The sequence below is a fragment of the Trachurus trachurus genome (genome assembly GCF_905171665.1).
Source record: "Trachurus trachurus genome assembly, chromosome: 23".
NCBI lineage: Eukaryota > Metazoa > Chordata > Actinopteri > Carangiformes > Carangidae > Trachurus > Trachurus trachurus.
The window spans coordinates 16,496,769-16,520,745 of record NC_139912.1 but is presented as its reverse complement, the minus strand read 5'-3'; the positions used below and the strand labels follow the sequence as shown (position 1 = coordinate 16,520,745).

Genomic DNA, 23,977 nt, shown 5'->3' with positions numbered 1-23,977 from the left:
GTCATTGTCTTCTGCATCACTATAGAGGAGCTATCAAATTAAATACTGGCTTCAAATTGGTCAGATGGCGGCTTCTTTTGTCTCCGCGCTGTTATAACAGCTGCTCCTGGACTACATTTAAGTCTAGTTGATTGTAGTTGACTTCTGCTGTGGCCTCAATTTTTCGGTAGAAGAGAAATATTGTGAGTATTCATCCCATCAGCTGTCTGTGACTCATATTTTTTTATGGCTGACCTGCTCCTCTCTAAATATATTTACACTTCTCATTGCAATGTTTTTTTTTTTTTTTTCATATACCTCATTCCATAAAAATTGGATTTCATTAGATGGTATCGCTGTACATTTTGAGCTAGTAATGGCTGTTATGTGTAGCCGGCGGCTTTATTGCATTTTTTCCTTTTTCCGCTCTGCCTGTGTGAGTATTGTGGTTCGGTTGAACTTCAGTGACATGTAATCACGACGCAGCCCCCCCCCCACCTCCGTATCTGGTATTAAACATCTGGTAGTTATGCAAACATAATGGACGCCTTGATCTGTCAGGGTGTGATAGGATGAAAAAAGTCTCACTGAAATGAAGTCTCTTTCTGCTGGCTGTCCACCCTTACCTCACTTCAAGCAAGATAAGACAATGATGAGATGGCACACACACATATACACACACACTACACACTATATACACACACACTACACACACATACAGCCTAGTTGTTAGTAGCTTTGTAGTCCTGGCCCACTGCCAGCTCTCTGTCCGTCTGTCTGTCTGTCAGACTGAGCATGCTCATTACAACCTTGACAACATTCCACTGGGGTTGCCAAGGATACCATGCGGCGCTTGCCAGGTCCCGATTGTGTATGTGTGTTAAGTGTGTACGTGTTAGGACGGCACGAGCTCGCACAAATACAAACAACATACATACACAACATTTTTTGGTAATATAGCCACAGGCGCACAAACACACACACACACACGCACACACATGCACACTTTCTCTTTCTCTATTTCTCTCTAGCATCTCTCTCTCCCTCCCTCTCTCTCCCTTTTCCCTTTTTCTCTCTAGATCATTGTTAATCAGTCTTGTCCCATCTCCTCTCCACTGGCTGTCAGCTGCTTGTCAGAAGCCCGTCAAAGCCCCTGCAGTCCGTCACACACTGCTGCCGTTAATGACATCTGATGACACCCATCGCTGAAGTCACCCGCTGGAGATGACTGGGGGACTCTGGATGTGCTCGCTGCTTGGAAAATGATTTTCCTCCATGCAGCCTGCTGTGTGTTTTTAGGATACGTCCCAACCCTAATTCCGCTTTTACATACAGTATTTCCAGGCCATTTCTCCTCCTACCTGTACCTCACTCTACATAATTGTCACTGTTTTACAGCAGCTTAGGTTAAAGTGAATGACGTTTTAAAAAAAAGAAAGGATTAAAAAGCTACATGATGTGTGAAACTTAAAAAGTTGGCGATCTCGATTCTGGTATGGTAATCTAACATCAGCAAGTTCAAAGACATCTAAAAAGTTGCACGATTTCTTTTGTTTCCCCAAGAAAATACGTTAAATATATTCACTGTCTGTGATATAAAAAGTCCATTATGCCGTCTGCCTGGAGACACTGTGACATTTTATCAATGTTCAAAGCAGCCATGTAAAACCTACTGTTTTTAAAAGATGATCATCATTCATCCCCTCTATTAGTCCACTATTTATTTTCTTCCCACACATTCCGATGCCAAAGTCCCTCCATTACTTCATCCCTTCTTTATTCCTTTAGCTCCAATTTGTCATTCCTGTCTCTACATCTCTTTCATAACCCTCCTCCTTACCTCTTCCTTTGCGCCCACTCACGCCATTGAATTTGTCCTTCCCATATACCTCCGACTCCCTTGCTCTCCTGTCTGAATGGTGGCCTTATAACAGAGCCTCCGCTGTGCCCCGGTCGACTTGAATTGCTCTCTGCGTGTCTCTCCCCTCTTTCTCTCCCTCCCTTTTTACCTTTAACTTCCTCTCACATTTTCCTCCACCTGTCTCGCTGTTTCTCTCCGCCTGTCTCCCGCAGTGCTTATTTCTCACACACACTCTCCCTCTCTGTTCCCCTTTCTCTTCTCTAGAGGAGGAAGTGGAAAACTTTGACGTGTCCAGTCTCCAGGAAGAGGCTCTGAGGAACATTGAGGCTGACAGCTTCTGGTGCATGAGCAAACTGCTGGACGGCATCCAGGTAAGCATGTGTGTACGTGCGTGTTGAGAAGATGTAGGCTGTCTTAGAATAAACTTTGATGAAAATACCCGCGGTTTCATACTTTTTGTACCAACACATTGTAGCTGCTCAGCCTCCTGCTGACTCCCTCCTCCGTCTAGTCTGTCCACCCCCTTTTTCCCGTACATTTCTTCCTCTCAAGTTGTTTATTTGTATAGATGCAGGTTTATCTGAGCTAGTCTCAAGAGGTTATAGGTGTTTTTTGCTTTTATTCTGATCTTTCTGAGACTAAATAATTAATTTATAAATAGAAATAATAACCAGCCTCTACACATTCTGGCTGTCCTTCATCTTTCAAGTTGCATAGGCAATTCGAGACCAGCCTTCAGCTGCTTTTATCAGGGTTTCTTGGCTTCACTAGACGCTCACCTTTTTTCTTCTCTGCCTGTTTACCTCACGTCTCCACCTTTTCATGCTTGGCAGGAACTATACAATTGGCTTTCAAAACAGCAAGTACAGTGTTTCTACACTTTCATATGAGGTGAAACGAATGATAACCCAAGGGTTGGATCTCCCTATACCGTAGAGATCATTCATCCAAAATACTGAGCGCAGAGCGGCCGGAACCTGTGTGCAGCTGCTGCTGCTGCACCCCTGGGGTGTTGCATCTCTGTGGTATCAGCAGCACTAACTCTTTTCACACACACACACAGCTTGTGATTCACTTTTTGCACTGTCAAGCTTGAGTTTTCTGAGTGAAAATAGTCACCTACAGTAAGTTACGTGTCTATGTACTGTAATGAAAGCTTTAACTATAGTATCTATACAAGGACCGGTCTTACAAATGTTTCTTTAACTTAATCCCCATTTCTCTTCATTTCCTTCAGAAGAATCTTAATGAAGTTGAAAATTGAATCATGAATGGATGGATAGAAAGATATATATATATATAAACATACATACATACGTACATACTATACATAGATATAGACACATACATACACAGATACACATACTGTACATAGATACACAGCTAGATACATACATAGACAGATGGATAGGTGGATGGATGGATAGAAAGATATATATGGATGGATAGAAAGATATATATATATATATATATATATATATATATATATATATATATATATATATATATATATATATATATATATATATATATATATATATATATATACATACATACACATACACATAAATACATACATACATAGAGTACATACGATAGAAAACCTCACCCAACATATTCAAAGATCAAATTTGGTACGGTTTAAAAACAAATAACATAGGAAAATAATTGAACAATAATGAAAAATAAGTAGAAAAGTAAGAGATTAAACAGTAAAATATAAGGAAATAAGGAAAAAATAAAAAAACATACATAAATGAATAATACAAAACAAAAATAATGAATAAGCTACATACATAGATACATACATACATACAGTGATACAGTAGATACATACATAGACAGATACATACATAAATGCATAAGTGGCAAGGCCATGCACTTCAGTGCTGAGGTGTATGTGTACAAAACCACCTCACCATACAAGTCTGACTGAACAACAAATACAGTGAAGTGCATTTTGAGACCTTCACTGCCAAACATCTGTGCTTTTCTACTGTGAAGGATATTTAACGTACAGAAACAGTGTAGGTGGCATTGCTTCGCAGTTAAGCGTATGTGCGCATGAGATGCCACGACACATAATCAATTCTATGCACAGTGTTGAATGTGACTGCGTTGGGGTGGGCTGACATTGATGTCAGTCGTCAAGCCTGCGGGGCCTTTGTAACAGTGCGAGCGCCGTGTATGAAAGAGCTGTTCTGTGTGGTTGTAAAGAAATGTGATTGTCTTGCATATTCTAAAAACAGGCCGCAGCATCCAGAGACTAAGATAATTGCACACAGGCCGCAGCGCCGAACTTCAGTTTGTTTCATCACTTCTTCCCCCAAACCCTTTTGCCCACCAGCTCTCTTAATCGACCTCGCTCTCAGCGGTCATGGTTGAGCCATCTGTCAATTCTAAACGTGCCTGTCCGGGCCGCCGGTAGATTTACCCTGAACACTGGCCGCTGTTGCTCGGCATCCTCATTTCTGCCTTTCCCTCAAATACGCTTCCACCCTATCTGGGTATGCTGGATTAAAGCATCCAGTCCAAGGCAATAGGGACTTTGCCGCTTTTTTCTCACAGAGCAAATAAAATCTACAAAGGCACAGAGTTCTTTCTCTCTCTCTTTTTTTTTTTAAATTATAAAACATCAACTATTTTGACATTTTCGACTGACTCATCATTTTCTACCACAGTTTAAGAAGCTTATGCCAAGTCTTAACAACTGGGAAAATGACCTTAAAGTAACACTGGCTATAGCAGTTAGTCATCAAATTATTGATGAGGTAATGTGATCATTGTTGTATGGAAATCAGGAGGTAAAAGATACATCGTGAATCATGATAATTTAATGGTTGAATTCTGTTAATTCAATTTGTTAAACACATACATCAGTGTATTAAAATATACTTAACATCTCCTTGCCCCGCACTAAAGGTAATTAATAGTAAGGAGCATGTGTTCCGCATAAATGGAAAAAAAAAAGTGAGCATCAATAAATAACTATCAATTAGTTGGCTATTCATTTAAGAAATTAATAGATGCTGTGCCTTGTTGCCCCTGAGAGAGCGAGACAGAGGAAGCCGAGCCGGAGAGAAGAATAGAGTGTGTGTCTTTGTGAATGCTTTTGTATGTGTATGGATGCTGTTTGTCCCCATGCTTGTGTTTGTTTGTGACCTTGGCTCCAAACTAATTATGTGCAATGCACCAGGGAAGCCCATGTTTCCCCCCTAATGCTTTCTAAACAATCTGACGGAGGCTGAGTGCCTCAGCACTGTAATTAGTTGGTGATCCTTGCTCTGACCTCGTCTCAAACCCTCTCACATCCACTACACACTATTAGACTTAACCAAGGGCCTGAAGGTGGGGGTCTGGGGGGTTACACAGAGTCTATCCGTGCAGTTTCATTCTGCTCGCTGCCTTTTAAGGCGCCTTGCACCTCCGGAACTGGCGCCACACTGGTTTCCACTCACTTTGGACAAAATACTCAATTGAATCCCACTGCAACAAGAAGCTCATAAATGAGGTGGAGCAGGGGTGGGGGGGGGTTACATGGATGGAGACTTTTGTGCAGATAAACTTGCTTTCTTCCAACCCTCCATAAACACGGCTGCAATTTAATACGATTACCTGGTGTACAGTAGAAATACTTGGAAATATGTTTTTTTTTTTTTTCCACTTGTCTTTCCATAACAGTAAATTGGCCATTAGCTGTGGTTTTTAGCGCTTCAGCACGGCGCTTCTCTCCCACCTAGAGCAGAGCAGGCTATTTTGGCTGTCAATTCATTTAAGCAGCTTCTCTAATGAGCAGCTGCTTACATTGGCAGCACCGCAGCCCCTTCCTCCAAAGGAGCGGGCGGGGATAAAAGGTAGGTTAGAGAGATCAGTTGATTGGAGACAACTTTTACTGGCTTGTCTGTCCACGCTGACGAAAAATCAGAACGACTGCTCGAAACATTTTTTTTTTTGCACCAGACAACTTTTTTTCTTGTTAAGTCTTCACGCTTCAAAAGCACTAAAAATGTCGGGAATAGTCCTTGGGTGCCTACTTTAATGGCGGGGGCCTGTAAGTGCAGCATTTTCCGTGTATGTATTATTGATGAAATTAAAGCTGTTGTCTAGGCTGACATCCAGAGCTTGTAACACCTCCTGCTGCGCTCGCTTGACAGTAAGTGACAGTTTCAGGAGTGAATGAAGACAGCCGTTCTTCTGTCCTGGCTTGACCTTTAAGGCAGAGGTAAATGGACAAGCTCTGTGTGTGTGTGTGTGTTTCAACACCATCAACCAGATAACCGCGCACAGCTCTCCACAGCGCCATTTACACATCAAACAGACTGCCCACTGTTGCCACATCTAGTTCTGACATGATCAAAACCATGGCTGAACTACCTGTGCTCCTGGACTAGAGGAGGGGGTGGGGTGGGATGGGGGGGAACATTAGTCACATTCAAATGGGCCAGTGTTTATTTTTCGCCCCTGATTAGCCACTTATGTGACACGTTCAAGGGCTTTTAAGCACGACTCTGCCTCTAAACTGATGCACAAATTTGAATTTGAATGAGAACTGAGCGTTAAATAAACAGATGGAGAGAACAAAAAAAAAGAGGAAATGGAACTGCGACACATTGGTACATTTACCCATTTAAGACACGGCTCTGTTAGGTTGACCCCAATATTACCCCCCGTCTCTCCAGCAGCCAATTAGTCTTGTACTGTGCTAAATTGGACAGCGCCTCTGGCTAACTTGACTAATGTAACTTGTTAAAATTGTTCCATGTCTGCTGTTTCAATGAATGAAAGTGGAGCCGTCATCTCTGCCCAATATTGGATTGTTGATTTAAACATTCCCTTCTCATCCAAAACCATAGGACATTACTGATTATTTGTAATTCAAAACTCAGTAATTTAACAGCAAATAAAACATAGTTTTCTCCTCAAGGCGACACCTTCAGTATGTACATGCACAGGCAGCGACCCTCTGTCTTACCTGTCATGTCCACAGAGGGCAATGAAGTCAAGAAGTTGAAAAGTCCATTATTCTGCCAGCACACCCCCAGGGTCTCTCAGTTTTAAAGCCAGCAGATGAAAACCTGCCTTTTATGCTAATACCACAGATATGGCTAGTGCAGCAGGGGCTCTTAAATGTATTTTTCCAGAGCAGGACCTAACTTTGAGAAATTTAATTTCGCCCAGGGATCTGAACTTATTATACTTTTAACGGTTAGTCTTGACAAGTAGGGGTCCATCATTTAAAAAATAAAAGATGTCTGGGGCCATTTACTTTGGTATACACCTCGGTTTGACGTATGGCACCGTGACATGATGCATGCTTGTTAGGAAATGTTCCCTTCTGTCCATAAGACTCATAACTGTGGCTCTTACTTGAACTTCAGAGTCATTTATTTATAGCTGGAGAATGAACAACATGAAATACACGTACGTTCATTCAATTTACAGCAACGTTTTGACAGGAAACTTTGAACAGATGAGCTGGCAGGAATAATGTTTTGGCAGGTTTTCAGTGCTGCTTCATGTCATAAATCAGGTGCTGTGTGTCAGGTGCTGAGATGCCCAAGAGACTGAAAAGATTATTTATCCAGACACAAGTTAACTTTATCTCTAACTTGCGTCACATGACCCTATGCAGTTTAGTCAACAGAATAAAGAAACTAACACAATTTAAATAAGTAAAACACACAAAGATTAGCCGGTCAACAGCTCCTTCTCTCGCTGCCTCCAGCGCCTCCCGAGAAAGCACGCGCCAATCCGAGTGTGTCTGCTTATTGTCAAGGCAACCATCTGTTTCCACGGTGGCAGCAAGAGATGGGGTCTCCCTTGAGTAGGAACAGGGGTCCGAGAACCGACGTCTAGCAGACGGTAGCCAGACCAAACCAGACGCCATGTCCTGTTCTGCTTTCCCTAAGGGTTCCTTACCGTCACCTTGGGCTGTCACTCAATCCTCTACCTACACACCCACACACACAGTCTAACACACACACACACACACAGAGGAGGACTGATCTGCCAGCTGGAGTGTCTGCGTGTGTGGTGCATGTTTGTACATGTGTTTGTATTGTCTGTCGGCGCCGGTAAATGCATCCACGGTTCGAGAGCAACTTCGACCTTAACACACCCACCTCCCTGTGTGCGAGCCATACTTACTCTACACCTCATCGTTTACCTTTCTCTTGAAGATCAAGTGGCATCCTGGCATCCGAGGTAGTTTACATGCAGGTCAGTGGAGATGGAGGCAGTAACATCTGCTGAGGAATAAAGGCTTGGAAAATGAAGACGCAGTAAGGATGGATGCAGCAGCATAAAGAAAGGAGTGAGCTCTATTTTGTGGGATGAAAAGAAAAGTCGGCACAGTGACAAGTGCCGCTGATCATGTTTAAAGTCGTACAAGGCAGCAAGGCAGTCTCTTAGCACATCTAGCACAGCTCTTACTCTACTCTGAGGTCGTGTCTTAACAAACTGCATGTACCTTGTCGTATAACGGAAAAGCTTTTTCATTTGTTCTTAAATAGCAGCATTGGATTGCTCAGGGGTAAATAGGCCACTTCAAATAGAAAACAACATTAATAAGCTGTTATAAAGGAAGCTATTTTAATTGACCACTGGACTAATAGCAGCCAGGTTACAGTCTGCTTTCTGCATCGACCAGATCTCTCCCAGTGTCATGTTTATGAGAAATGTTGTTTTTGTAATTGGGCTAAGAAATTTGAGAAACCTGTTCTTTTTTTATTCAGCAGGTTTATTTACATCCGTCCCTCCCCTCCGTCTCTGTCATCTCTCTCTGCTTTTTTTTGTTTTCCAGTATCTTGTCAGATGTAGAAAAAAAACCACACACACATACACTGTACATTCACAGAGAGAGGAAGATGATCATATCAACACTGCACATGTCCTATGTGCAGTGTTGATATGATCATCGCGCTTCAATCGTCCCTTATCCAGCTATCAACTACCAGAACTGACTTTACTGATGTATAAACGTCAAACTTAAATGTTGTCTAAACAATAGCAGCTGCACAGCACGTCGAGAACTGACAGCTGATAAAAATGGAAATGTGAGAAGGAGCCCACTGCCAGCTTTTGGTACATGAGCTTTTAGCCAAGCTGGAAGCCTGATGGGATGGAAGTGTTGGTCTGCCAGGCACTTAGTACACACAGTCACTGTTCTCAGATGAATCCTGGTGACTCTAGCGATGTGTTAATTTTTTTTTTCCTCCAGTGCCACTCAGAGGTTGAGTTTGAGGCTTTGGTGAAAAGTCTCAGTTATATGATTTTCATCAGGAACTATACTTATTTTTGGTGCTTTTTCTATTTCTCTAGCAACATTACCACTTAGCTCTAAGCACAGGCCCTCAATGTGGTCAGCATGGCTGTAGCCTCTTAGACCTCTTTTCCACTAAGATGGTTCCAGCGCTGGGTCGGAGCCAGAGTCTGACTTACAGTACTGTAGCACCGGTTCTTTGCTTTACGACAGCCAAAGCACCGGCTCCTGGCTCTCAAAACTGGTTCCAGACAAGCACCAACTCCTTGCTGGTCTAGAGCCAAGAACTGATTATGCCAGGGGCTGGGGGCGGGGTTACCTGACCAACAGTACAACCGCAAAGATAGACGTTATCAATATCTTATTACGGTTGTTTAACTGCTAATTGATGCATGCACAGTTGAAGCTAACTAACCGAGCTAAAGACGGTGGTTCACAATGGCAGCTAATGTTTATTTAAGAATCAATACATCTCTGGGGTTGTGTTTAGCTCAGTTGGTAGAGCAGCCGCCCCATGTGTTGAGGCTATAGTCACTCACTGCAGGCGGCCCCAGTTTGAATCCCACATCGAGCGGCCCTATCCTGCATGTCAACCCCCCCCCTCTCTGCCTCCCATTTCCTGTCTCTCTCTGTATGCTTTCCATTAAAGGCAAAAAAGCCTCAAAAATATACTAGAATAAAAGAATCAATACATCTCAGCGTCAAAACGTAGTCGCCGTTGGCTGCGGTTTACGACAAAGTACAGCTTCCTTTTTTTCTTTTTTTGTCCGAAATGAATGCTAGTGAGACGGGCCTCGTCGGGTTTGGCCTTCAACACACGATGGTCAGACCGGGTTTTTAATTTCAAGCCCGTTGAGAACTCTATAGTCGCATTGGGAGCCTGGCTCTGACTTGTTGAACCAGCTAAGCACTAGCACCAGCAACGAGCTATCACCGAATCTTTTTGGTGGAAAAGTCTTATTGAGACATTTTGAGACATTTTGGTCAGCGCCCAATCAGAATTCAGGTAGCCCAGCACCACACATTCACTTGCCCTTTACCTTTCCACCTTTCCCATTAGCTGGATTAATTTAACCGCTGTGTCTCAAACTGTTGAACTACCTATTGTCTTTCCCGCCTCGGTTACACGTTAAAGCTTCCCTAACCCTCGAGCTGCGGGACATGGATGTTCACAAAAACACAAAGCAGCAGAATGAAATCAGGCCGATCCTCCTGTAGCTTCTGTACAGCCGTAATTGTCTGCACCTTTGTCTTCACCTTATCACAACCTGTCATCTCTCTCATATAATCACTTTCTACTGCTCTCTCTTATGCTCTCACACACACATACACACACACACATGCCTGAGACTGACAGATCATTGCCCTGTCCTTCATTCTTCTCTGCAACATTGTGTGTCCATTATTGTCTAGTTTTTATCTTGACCTGTCATCTCTCGCTCGCCCCTCTGTCCTTATGTCTCTCTCTCTCTCTCTCTCTCCCTCTTTTACACGTACACATAGCCCCGCAGCATTGTTGTGCCGCTTCTGTCCAACTCGCTGATAGACATCCAGCGCCTCAATAGGAGGCAATCTTAGTCCAACGCGGAGCCATTGTTGTCTCTAATAGAATGGACTGAGAGGTGAAGAGGAGCTATCGATTCAGCTGACAGAGGGAGAGGAGGAGAGAGAGAGAGAGAGAGAGAGGGAGAACAAAGGAGGAGAGAACGAGTGGCTGTTGACACCTGGCTTAGAAAGAGAAACACAGACTTTATGTTTGTGCAGCGCGTGTCCCTTCTTCATTCACGGCGAGCCGCGGCGAGGCAGCTCCACTTAGTTGCCGGGTCAGATGCGGTGGATGGACAGATGGCGGGAGAAGAGGGGGAACATATGAATTATGAAGGAGTGGGAGTTGATTTCCTCCTGTTGCCTCAGCTGATCAAAGATCTGACATATTGGATTTGGCAAAGACGGGAAGTGAGCGGAGGAGGAACAGGCAGAAAATAGAAAACGGGATGGAAAAAAACAAGTAATGAAGGAAGTGAGAGAGTTAAGGAGGGAGAGGGATGAAGGGGGAGAGAGGGCGAAGGAAGTGGAGGAGAAACAGCTGAGATGGAGAGAGATGGGATAAATGTGAATACAGATAAAAAAAAGTATAAAAAGAAAGTAAAAAGTTGTCTCTCACTCCCACTCCACACAAAAAAAAGAAACTAAACGGCAATCAGTCACAAAATAAAATGCACTACAGCATGGAACAAAACGAAACACCAGGGAACACAACAAAGCAGAGGAGACATAATAGCATTTTGAAAACACTTAGTCAAGTCTAGTCTCATTAGCACCAGCAGACAGATGAAACTAGACAATGAAATGGAGAACAGAAGCTGAGAGAGGGGAAGAGTTAGAGATTGATAAAGGGAGAAATGAGAGGTTTGTGTGAACAGTTGGATGAGGAAGGAGCAGGGCCGGATTTACGAGAGGAAACCAGTGGAAAGGAGGGAGAATTAGAGAACGCATAAAGGATAAAGGGAATGAGTGAGGGGAGGAAGGGAGCATCTGAAAGCGAGAGACAAATGGCAGCTGTGAAAACGTCTTGAACCTCAGACACAGAGCTGTCTTTTTCTTTTTATCTTTATCGTCTTGTTGCGATTGCATAACTACAGCTGAGAGAAGACTTAGTTGCCTTTCATTTCACTAAAAGCAGAAATGAGTCTTTCTTATCGAGGTTGAAGCTATAGAAGAGCATGCAACAGAATGAGCCAGCGAGTTGGAAGTAAAAGAAGTGATCTGAATGGTGTAGGCATCAGTGCTTTTGTGTGGAGAAGACTTTAACTCTGTTTTGCTCTCTAAGTTGATTATGGTTTAGATACTTCACATACTTTTCAATATTCAGGAGTTTGTTAAAGGTGGAGAGTTTGATCAGGAGAGGTGCTATGGAGCATTAGGATCAGGGATGTCTTGTAGCAACTGGACACTGGACATAAAGATGGTGCTGACTCACTTAAATGGAAATTGCTTGCCTGGTGCTTCTGTGTGGAATTGCCAGAAGTGTAAAATAAAAAGTCTAAAAGGAGGGAATTTTTCACCAGAAAGATGAAAAAAAGAGAAATGAAATAGGTTAAAAAGTAAGAAATAAGTTGAGTCAGCAATGCCCTAAAAATTAGTCCAACAAGTTTTCTATATGAGCGTTAAAAAAAAAAAAAAAGTTTTTATTTATTTTAGAAGCTGAGCAAGGAGATTGTGACAGATATGTAAATGGACAAGTGGTAGCGATGAGCAAGGACATGAAACAACCTGACAGGTCTGATGTACGGAAAATGTGAGGAAGAGGTACAAGAAACAGAGAAGAGAAAAATAAAATGGCAATTAAAAAAAAGAGTAAAGGAATAGAAAAGAGAGCATGAGACAGCACATGAGAATTGTTAGAGAGAGTTCGAACAAAAAAAAAAAGCAGAAAGAAGAAACTGGTGAGTGAGAGGCTGAAAGAGAGAAGGAAGGGCAGTTGATTAAAGCCAGAAGCTTCAATAATGCAAATGTAATTACTTGTACTGGCCCTCACACTTGCTTAGCACCTAACCGTATTAACACTGGGGTGGTGGAGAGAGAGGGGGAGAGATAGAGAGAAGGAGACACAGAGGGCTGAGAGGAAAATGAAGACAATGTACACATGTAAAATTAGCCACAAAATGAGTTGTCGTTCTAGAGTTATTTAGTTAATGAAAACAAATGTAGCATAGAGGAAATATGAGGGACATTAGGGAAAGGAATCAAGAGGCCAAATTGGGTGAATGAGAACGGATAGGAAGAAGAGGAGAAGTTAAAACTTGGGACAACAGTGAGTTGAAAGGAGGGAAAGATGCTGCACATAGAGGAAATGAGACTGCAGCCCCTCCACTGCAGCCACTGATGGACTCAGGAGGACACATGTGCCTCGGTTCTGCTGAGCCTGAAGGACAACTGGAGCTGTTTATTGCTAAATGACTTCTACCCCCCCTCTCTCTCTTTCTCTTTCTCTTTCTTTCTTTCTCCTCTCTTTCTCCTTCTCATTTTCTCTCTCCTCCTCTCTCCATCTGTTGGATAGTTTGCCACATCAGCTGTTCTCCAGCCACACTGAAATGACCCCTCAAGGAAATGTAATCCTCTGTATATGTGTGTGTGTGTGTGTGTGTGTGTGTGTGTGTGTGTGTGTACACGCAGACACAAAATGCTTATGTGCTGTTCTTGCACGTATTGTATTCTGCAACTTCAACCAAATGACGCTGCCCACTCCTGTGATCACATCCACTTATTGTGTGTCCAAGATACACAGTCATGTCACATTACAATCTGAAAACGTCTGATTCTCTCAAGTGCAGATTAATCACAGAAGACACGCGTACTTGTGTGTGTAGAGCGCTGTAGCACGCTACTTATGAACATTATTGTACTTGTGAAAAGTAAAAAAAGATTATGACAGCTTGAACATGTGACGCTCCTCATCCAGATACTGTAAAGTTAATTTGATGTGACCAGTTTGATTTCCCGAGAAATAACTACAACTGTGACACAACTAGTGAGGCTTGGACTGAAGCATGATGGGAAATGCCCAGATGTGATGCTCAATTGTCAGAGATTGTGATTACAACATTTAAAGATTGGTTGCAGCGGGAAAAGGAGACGGCTCACTTTCACCAGATTCCTGTAACCGTGTCACACGGTGTTTCTCCACCTCCCTGCAGGTCTCAGACTGTTTCATTTCAATGGGATAAGTGACCGTAATCACACATTATTACAGATTTTTTTTTTTTTTTTTAAGCCCATAAATACCGAATCCATTTTTCAGAAACCTGAACCAGCCTGTGTCTCAGGAGTCACTCAGTTGGTTCTGGTCTGGTTTCACTGCTGCAAAACGTAGAGGCCTTAAAGGTGAAACATTTTAACTAATATAAAACATTGTGTTTTTACTGTAGATTGATAAGACCTTGCACCGGGTTGATTCGTTTATTAAGCTAGTGCATGAAGAGGATCAACATGAGACATTGGTTTATACTGTACATAGAGTTGTGTTGTTATGTTTTGACTGATGAGTGAGCGATCATGACCACACCCACTGAGCAGACAGGAAGTGTGTACCATACAGTATGGTACACACTTCCTGTCTGCCTCATTCTTTCAGTTTTAACCTGAATATACAAGACATGATTGATTTTCCCAATGATCAAAGTATACCAAACCCAACCGAAAACCATGACCACAAAACCGTGAACCAAACCGAAAAGTGGATTTTGTGAACCATTCCACCCCTAGTAAATATGTCACAGCTGTTATATAAATGCTAAAATTGACTGTAAATTCACCTTTAAAGTTGATTTTTTTTTTTTTTTTTTCCCCGGGGGGGCATGCCCCCGGACCTCCCTAGGGGGTCAGTATCTTGTCACCTTTTTTTACCCCGGATAAGTTTGCACCCCTGATACCATTAGCGCTGCCTATAACATACTGTCTTCTGTATCAAGTATCTTTGTTACAAGCTAGTGAGATCATTCAAGGACGGAGGGCGTTGGATGTGTTGATTTACAGTGAGATGGACCAATCGGTGTCTCTCATAAAACTTAAAGTGTGTAGGATGCTGGTGGTCTAATTGACTGTTGACTGTATTAAGGCAATAACAATCCATCTACACTTAGATCTCTTTAGAAACATTGTCTTTCTTCCAGCTCACCTGTTAGCTCCTTTCAGGCACATTCACAGTCAGCCCTTCTCTCTCTACTTAGGCCAATGACTGGCACGTTATGTCATGCCAACGGCCTGTTTTCTCTGTTTACTGTTTTTTTTAAAGATGGCAAGGGTTTCGCATGAGGTGTGAAATGAGGCCTGGCGAACGCTTCAGAATCTGTAATTGCCACCGCACTTTTCTGAAAATGAATCCTCAAAGTGAAAATGTGGATTTTCAAACCCTCAGAGTGAGCTCTGTGATACGCCGGCTCCCAGGCCAAGTGGCTGCAAAACGTCAATGCGAAACAAGTCATTTTTCTTTTTCTCAGCGGGGGGTTGATTTCACTGCTCGTCTACGAAATGACAGAGAAATTTGACAATTATTATTCTGTTAATGAAATATCTTCAGATCTCTTTAGCTTTGGTTTTTATTTATTAATTTTGTATTTTTTGCACTTTTCAATCATTCATCCCGTGTTCACAGGGATTTTATCCACTTATTGCACCGACCCCCTTGCTCCTTGTCGTTTGTAATTACTCCCACATCATGTCTGAAGTTTGTTTTGTGCACTCATTCACTTTGGGAGTCAGCATACATATTATACCGCCTGTCCTTTTTAAATTCACACACTTGTGGAAGTAGCGTTGGTCCATGTTGACTCCTGATTTTTCTCTCCTCCTCAGGACAACTATACATTTGCCCAGCCAGGCATCCAGAGAAAAGTCAAGGCCCTGGAGGAGCTGGTCAGCAGGATTGATGGTGAGTCTTCTGCCTCGCCTCCATCCACCCATCCATTACGTACTTGCTGCTCACAGCTCTGCCAGTTTGACTTGATTTCCATTTACTTTTTCTTTTCTTTTGTCTTTTCAGTTGTTTCTTTTCTTTTCTTTTCAATGGTCATTTCTTCTCTGGTTTAATCCAAACTCCCAATTTTTTTTGTACGCAGTATACTTTTAGTATTTTAACCTGAATCTGACATTTCAAGTATAAGGCTCATTTCACTGAGGTGCTAAAGCAAGGCCATGTTTAGTTCCTGAATATATAAATGTTCCTTTGAGGTGGTAATATGTTGTTGACTGGACGTCGCTTGTCATTCATAAATGTCTTAAAGTCCCTAGTGATGTGTCCTCTGCTGGTAAAAAAAAAAAAAAAAGAGAGAGAGAGAGAGAGAGAGAGGTAAAAAGAATCAAATTAGAAAATGGCTTCAACAAAGATTTCTTTCTTCAATCTTGGTTTGTGATTTGCTTAAACTTTGATAGTTTGAAACCATGCGTTAGAAAAGGAGACACAGCACAAAGTGAGATTTCACACCTTGAATCTTCTGGGGTTTTGTCAGTTTGCAATGACAACACCACCCAGATATCATGGAAATGTGTATGTGCTGGTAATTAATAGCACAAAGCAATAGCCTGCTGAGCCCTGGAAGTTGATGTATGCACACTGAGCGTTCTCACACGCAGCTCGGTGATAATTCACCTAGTGTTAATTAGCAAAGCTGATTTTATTTTCTCAGTTTAATTCCTATTTTTTTATGACAATAAATGTGTAAATCTCACCTGCTTTTACTTTCAACGACGCAAACTCACCTCTGTCACTTAAGTCTCACGTGGTGTTTTGCGACGGCCCACAATGCATTGTGCAAGACAAGGTTTTATCAAAGCGTGCCTTTGTATAGTGGTCATGTTCTGGACTAACCTTGGTGCTGTCCGACCATCCTGTCACCCGCTCTGTCAGCCAGAGGCAAGGGAGGACTCACTCGCTGCATTCAAATGGCAGGAAAGAGAGCGCATGTGTGTGTGTGGGTGAATGTCAGAGAAAGTTAGTGTGTATATACAGGCCTGTCTGTTTGTGTGTGTGATCGTGATGAGTAAAGTTGCCTATAGAAAGGACGTGTCCGTGTGAGGGTCAGTGTCGGTGCATGTTGTATTCTGTGTATAAAAAGGAAAACGATCCAATGATATCATTGCGTATGTGTGTATAAAACATTTTATTTGTCTGTATCTTTTATAACATTTACACAAAAGAGACAGAAAAAAAAAAGCCAACCACCCTCGCTCCAGCACACTCAAGCAAAGACATAAAAAAATGACTCTGCGTTTTTTACTGTATCTTATTCCATAAGTGCGCTGTCATCATAGTTGGGCCAGAGCCATTTTATACCTCTCCAGCTTGACATTACCACCTCTAATGAGATCACTGATAGCTTTTATCTTGTGTTACAGGATTGTTTTTCGCTCGGCTGTCGACATAGCATCTGTTTTGGGAACAATGGCCTCTCATCTCTTCCAAAATTACCTATCAGCGCTTATCAGATGTGGGGTTATCCAGGGAGCTTTGTGCTTTGACAAAGGGTGGCATCCATGTTTTTTTTTTTTTTTACAACAGGCATATGTTTTGACTGCAGATTCACCAATATTCATTTTTTCCACTGTTGAAGTCCCAAGTCTGTTGGTTTAAGAGTTTTTTATTTTATTTTTTAGATTACCGATCCATTGCATTTCTTTATTACACATAAAAACTGTTATCCTCCATTAGAGAGAACAAGTAACCTTCCAAAACGGCAAAAGAAAATGCATTAGCTGTTGCTATGAGACTCTGGATTTCATTTTCAGCCTTCAGTTGGATATCTGACACAGGGGCATTAGTAGTAGATGGGGTATTTGTTAAGACAATGGGAGGAGAGACAGGGATATTAGGACAGAGGGAGTCTGTGATGTTTTTGACCTCCGCCCAGTGTTTTATTGCATTAACGTTTGCAGTAGTGGGTCAGCGGGGATAGGACATTGCTGATCTGTCCGTCTCTGTCACCTTGTCTCTGCTCCGTTCAAATGACGGCGTGTTGCTCCTCCTGGGCGTCTGTCAGACTGAAGGGGGAGAACATACAACCCAGCCACGGAGAGAGGGGGAGTAAACTCATAGAGTGTTTTACGACCATGTCTGCATCATCTATTAATTACTATATGATTTGCCACAGTGAGGGATGTCTAACTGACGTGCACAGCGCGGTTGTTACCTACAGGGTGCTCAGAGGTGTAAAGGCGAGTGACAAAATATTGCCGAAGCAACGAACGAATGATTTAATTGTTGTTATTCACATTCAAAGTAAATTACAGCTTATAATTAGAGCAGCTTTGAGTCTGTGGAGACGTTAAGCAGTGGATTTAGCTGCCTTTGAGAGAGGATGCCGTGTCACTAACACAGGCCAGACTGTAACAGGCTTTGAAATTAGAACGACTGGCCGTGTTAAAGGCGGCGGAGAGGGCTGACAAAGTAATAAAATGTCATAAATTCCACAGTCTTGAGACAGCAATAAATTCCAGTGTTTTAAGAATAAGGTTTAATAACTGCAATGCAGCCAGTTTATGTCCTGGAACGAGTGGGAAAAAAACACCTCCTCCTTCCTCAGGTGTTACCACTGAGATGGTAGCAGGGGGCTCAAAAGTGCAGACTTCACTTGAAACACTGGGAAAATAAATATATATATAGTTTTGCACAAAACATCAAATGTCTTCTGCAGGTGTTCGTTAGATATTCCATTTTAATTTGTGTTGTGTGAATCCACTCCTGTGGTGTAAGCTCTAATTGAACTTGAAATAAGGAGGGTAAAAAAAGAGAAAGAATTGCAGACACATTTGTTGAAGAGAAAGCTAAAAATTAAAGATCTTCATTTCTTTACTTTGATTCTTTTAGTTGAAAACAGCAGGCAACGTCGTTGGAAGGCTTTTTTTTTTTCAAATTCTGTATCTTTTGTTTCTCCCTTTGCACGCCCCTCCCTCAGACCAACACCCTCCCCTCTGTAATTAATCCTTCATGTAATAAGTGACGCTAACTCCCATTAGACTTGTTTGACGCCAGCACGTGTACCTCCTCAAAAGACAAGCCACTTTGTCGGCATGCTTGTAATGTTTCTGTGATCTCTTTATCTCCCCTACCCCCCCTCTTATCTCTTTCTGTGTATTTGTTGCATGCAAGTGTGTTAGCACAAGTTCATCAACATGCAAATTGCCCAAAGGTGAATTTATTTATGTAAATTAGAGGACGCACTGGTGGTGTGTCTTCTGAGTCTGAATTGTGTTAAAAAGCTGGTAGCCGGATTGTGTCATCATGAGAGGCTGAAAAAGGGTTGTAATGTGTTATTACGGATTTCAAAACATAATTCAAGATCATTTGCCTTTTGCAGCAGTTGCTTTTCAAAGTAGTCACTACGTTTAGTGTTTTCATATTTGATATGTTATGCAAGTTTTTTTGTAGCAGGATTTACATTAACAGTTGTGTACTCCATAAACTTTTACATTTTTTAGCAAATTTGCTTTTTTAAGTGCATATTTAGTTCAGTTTTAGCTTGAGGTCAGTTACACCGTCTCTCCTCGTACTCCCACACAGCCTCCAGTTATCACTAATGTTCATGCATCCTGCTCTCTATCCCTGCAGCAAATATCACATTTTACATGCTTAACACATTGTTTGTCAAATCTTTAATAATTTTTTTTATTCAGATGCGATGTGCTACACTACAGCCAGTTCATTTTCACTCTCTATACCAAACCTTTAGGTAGAATGTGATCCCTACAGTGGCCATCTCTGTGGGCTCCTTGGATTTGAAACGCTGACAGGGTTTTGTTTCCTCTTGAAGGCTTCACCTCTTGAGAAATAGGCACACACTATTACAAACAACCATTGTTTATAATGTTATTTACACCTTTCTGAACCTGAAAATGTTTTTAAATCAGTCGCTAAGAACGTGGAAAATCCCATACAGCTCCTTTTTGTTTTCAGGCAGCAGGTTCTACCTGAACAGCTTCATCATGCTGCATTTTTAGGGACAGGAATGAATTAGAAGCATAGTTGATGTACGCACACACACACACACACACACACACACACACACACACACACACACACTTATAGTAACACCATGAAAACATATCCTCCCCCACAATTGCTGCAGTCTCCTGCAGGCTAATCAGTAACAAATGCGTGACCTTGTGGTTGTTTGTTGTGTGAGAGGAATAATTAAGTAAGTGTCACTCAGTGGACTCTACCTTTGTACTTGGCTTTTGAGTGTTTTCTTTTTTACCTGTTATAGCCGCGTCCTACTGGGTTTTGAAACCAGAAACATGAAAATATGTGGATACTATTTCATATTATAATAATCTAGTAAGAAATTATTGTATGTGTTTATGCTTTTATATGCATATAAACACTATGAAAATAGTAAAAAAAATGCATTATCTTTAGAATGTTTCTCAACCTAAACAGTGATCATCCAATCACAGCCAAGCAGCTGGAACAGCAAATGGTTGGGTTCAATACAAAAGGTAAAGAAAAAGACTAAAGACTGGCACATAATCCAGCCTAGATGTTACACACAGTGCTTACTTAGTTGGTGTGTGAGACGGCGGTGACAGAGAATCAAAGGGACTAGATCAAACCTCGCCGCCGTCGCCTGGTTTGTATTAACAGCTGGATTTGTTTAAATCTGAGCTAAAGCTGGCAAGAATCAAATAAATGAAATTTTACAACAAAAAAAAAGGTTGCAACGAGATGAAAACGTCCATTGTATACATGCAGTATATTTACAGAGAGAGGTGGGAATGGGAATACCTGATGTGAGAAGAAGTAAATGACACAGAACAGATTCGAAATGAAGCGACTGGATCAGACGAGGCTGAGCGAGAGCGAGCCGACCAGCGGAGAGAGGGAGAGGAAAGTGTTTGACTGTAATTACGTTTTACACCAAGGAGAGCTTGAAGTCAGGCGGAATCGGCCTCGTCAGCAGAATCCGGGGAGCTGCTCACTAGTCACTGTACGACCTCCGACCCTCCGCTGTCCACCCGCACCTCGCCAGCCACGAGCCTCCGTCCGCCGTGGAGAGCCGACTAGCCGGCCGACCGTGGCCTCCGTCCTCAACTTTAACCAGCAGCAGGAAGGAAGACAAGACTCATCAGTCAATCAGTTTCCATGAAAGATGTCATCCCTAACCTCCCCCGGCCCTCATAACTACGCTACCCAGCATGCCGAGCTTTGTGCCAGCTGGACAGCAGCCCACGGTTTCAGAAGTCACAAGATGCAGTGTAGAGCTGCAGTTTGTTGTGTTTCTTTCTTTCCATTTTTCTCTCCTTTCTCTCTCTTTTCTCTCCTCTCCTCCACCACTCCTCTCTTCTCCTCTCTCTCCTCTCTCTCTTCCACTACTCCTCTCTCCGCTCCTCTCCTCTCTCTCCTCCACCACTCCTCTCCTCTCCTCTCCACTCCTTTCCTCTCCTCTCTCTCTTCCACCACTCCTCTCCGCTCCTCTCTCTCTTCCACCACTCCTCTCCTCTTTTCTCTCCTCTCCTCCACTCCTTTCCTCTCCTCTCTCTCCTCCACCACTCCTCTCCTCTCATCCACTCCTTTCTTCTCCTCCAGCACTCCTCTCTACCTCTCCTCTCCTCTCCTCTCCTCCACCACTCCTCTCCTCCACTCTCCTCCACCACTCCTCTCCTCTCCTCCACTCCTTTCCTCTCCTCTCTCTCCTCCACCACTCCTCTCCTCTCCTCCACTCCTTTCCTCTCCTCTCTCTCCTCCACCACTCCTCTCCTCTCATCCACTCCTCTCTCTCCTCCAGCACTCCTCTCCTCTCTACCTCTCCTCTCCACCACTCCTCTTCTTCTGGTGAAGTCCCTTTCATGCGGCAGAGCAGGTTCATTAGTGTCATTTAACATTGTCTAAAAGTTGTTCCACTCTCTCCCTTTTCTCTTTGGCAGCTAGCTAAGATCTGTCACCAGGATGCATACGCCGTTAATGAGCTTGCCTTGTTTATGCTTTTACAGCAGCATGTGATAATTAAACTGCAGAGAGGAGTGTGAAATAATAGCTTTGTGTTTACTTCGCACCCCGCTCGTGTGGTGGAGTGTGCGCCTAATTGTTAAACACGCATGTGTGAGCAGCGCAAAGACAGGTGTCATTCAAGTGTTTGAAGTCTGTGTTTGAGAGCAGGCCTGTGTGTTGAGCACGTGGTCGGGGCTAGAAGTGCCTTACATAATGCTGCGCCAATTAAAGCTTTATTAATGCTGTATTTGGGTGTATGCACTTGTCAGTCAGCCCTGATTAGGAGCACAGAGTGTGAGAGAGGAGGATGCTATAGTTCCTCCCGAGCTGGCTTTTCTCATGGATTCTCTGACAGCTCTATAATTACAGCTCTATCATGATGTGTGTGCGTGTGTGTGTGTCAGAGAGAGAGGGAGAATGAGTGTCATGGGTTTGATGACTATGAAATGGGGAGTCGCTGAATACTGAGCGATATTTTTTTTAAATCCTTTGTTATGTAAAGAAGCATAAAACAAACATTTATCAAGAACAGAGGAAGGAACAAAGGTGGCCGTTCTCAGTGTCACAGCCCCATATGCTGCGAGTTTTCAGCTGACAGTTCTGCTTCTCGTCCTTTCTTCTCGCCAAGCGCCGCCGTGCCATGACACTGACATCGACACAGACGTTTGAACTCCGCTCCACACTGAGACCGCCTGATGCAGCTTACCGTATGGACTTGTTTGGCTCCGGGATGTAATCTGGACTAATTATAGAAAAAGAAAAACAATTGATTGAGAGAAAAATGTTGGAATCCAACAGTGAGCTCATGTTTCCTGAGCAAAAACTGCAGTTTTGACTGATGCGTATGTTCATCTGTTTCTTGATGTATTCCCATCTCGGGTTGATAGCACAGAAGATGAATCGTAGTTATGTCCATAGAAAATCCATCATACCTACTTTGAAAAATAAGGCTGCTGATATTCTCTATTCTTCTTATTGTTGTCAGCAAATCCCATGAAAAACTAAAGTGAACGACGAATTGATTTACTTACGAGTTTGGTCTGTAAAGCCACAGGCTGCTGTTAGCTCTTTGTTCTCTGTTCATGGGCCCATTAGATGTGACCTCTGTTTCCACTGGAGGAACCAGGGTCTGAGTCAGGTTCTTTTATTCCCAAAGAGCTTCCTGTTGAGTTGTATTTTGTGTAGGTTGAGGAACTGAATATCACAGATTAGTGAAGAACAGTAGTGTTTTCCATGTTATACACCTGGCATTGTTGTTTGTTTGACCAGATGATGCACATGTGATGTAAATTGAATTGATCTTACCAGGGCTTTGGTCCTCCAGTAGACACACAAACCATAGTGCAGTTTGGAACAGTATTTGATCCACTTTGCAAGTAAACTAACATTTTGTAAATTAAAATTCCTCCATTTGGTGAATTAAACACCTGTTGATACAACTCTTAAAAACTTGTCTCACCTCATTGCATTGTTAGGCAAGGCAAGGCATCTTTATTTATATAGCGCATTTCATACCAAGGCAACTCATTGTGCTTTACATGAAGACAAAACTTTTTTTTTTTTAAACAACAGCATAAAAACAAAAAACAAAAAAACACAGTTAAAAGCAGGAGCAAAGAAGAATAAAAAAGTAAAATAAAATAAAATAGATAAAGTTAAAAGTTCTTAAAAAGAGCTCAGCTAAGCATATATGTAAATGTAATGTAAATACAGTTTTGATTTTGTATTGACCATTGCAGTCCTGGCACCAGAAATACCTGCTACTTTTTTGGGGGGGTTAAGATTTCCACCTTAAGCTGAAAGAAATTGTAAAAGATCAAGACGGACTGCAGAATGCATATTTAAACCACTCGTCTGCTTTCCCAAGTCTCTGATGTCATGTAACGACTCGTATCCCATTCTCCAATAAATCAGCAATTTGTGAGTTAATGTGACTCATATTTAAGCTCCAGCGTACCTGACCTTGATGATCATCTTCCAGAGACGAGTAATTTCATATTTTCTACTCTCCGTGGTTACTACATGATTTCTTGTCATTACCAAATTACCGTATTTTTCATGTCAGTAGAAAATCATGCAACAACTATTTCACTGAGCTCAAAGTGCAAACGGGAGCAAATGAGACATAACAGGAAATGCAGGAAAACCATGCCTCGTGGAAAAAACGCTGAAGAGCCATATTTTATAGCACAAAGCGTGTGTGTCGACAGGGCAGACCAATGACCGTGCCAAATAACCGCAGGTATTTACGACTTTAATTAATACTGAGTTCAGGGTGAAGAATCACACACATGTGATTTGTATAGGATTAAAATTTCCTCAACCGCCCTCCACGCAAAAAAAAGATAAATAGTCACAATTTTGTTTAAAGCAACAGGGGTTTAAGGAGGTTTGCTGC

The 23,977-nt window shown here is 42.3% G+C and overlaps 1 protein-coding gene across 4 annotated transcripts in view; it reads left to right on the top strand.

Moving 5' to 3' along the window:
- The window catches only part of tbc1d22a (TBC1 domain family, member 22a), a 127,514-nt gene that overhangs the window by 62,122 nt on the left and 41,415 nt on the right, over positions 1 to 23,977 (top strand). For all 4 annotated transcript variants that reach the window (XM_083999753.1, XM_083999754.1, XM_083999751.1 and 1 more), the window contains 2 exons: positions 2,105 to 2,211; positions 15,456 to 15,531. In XM_083999753.1, coding sequence (XP_083855879.1) covers positions 2,105 to 2,211; positions 15,456 to 15,531 — 183 coding nt within the window. The remainder of the gene's footprint in view (positions 1 to 2,104; positions 2,212 to 15,455; positions 15,532 to 23,977) is intronic.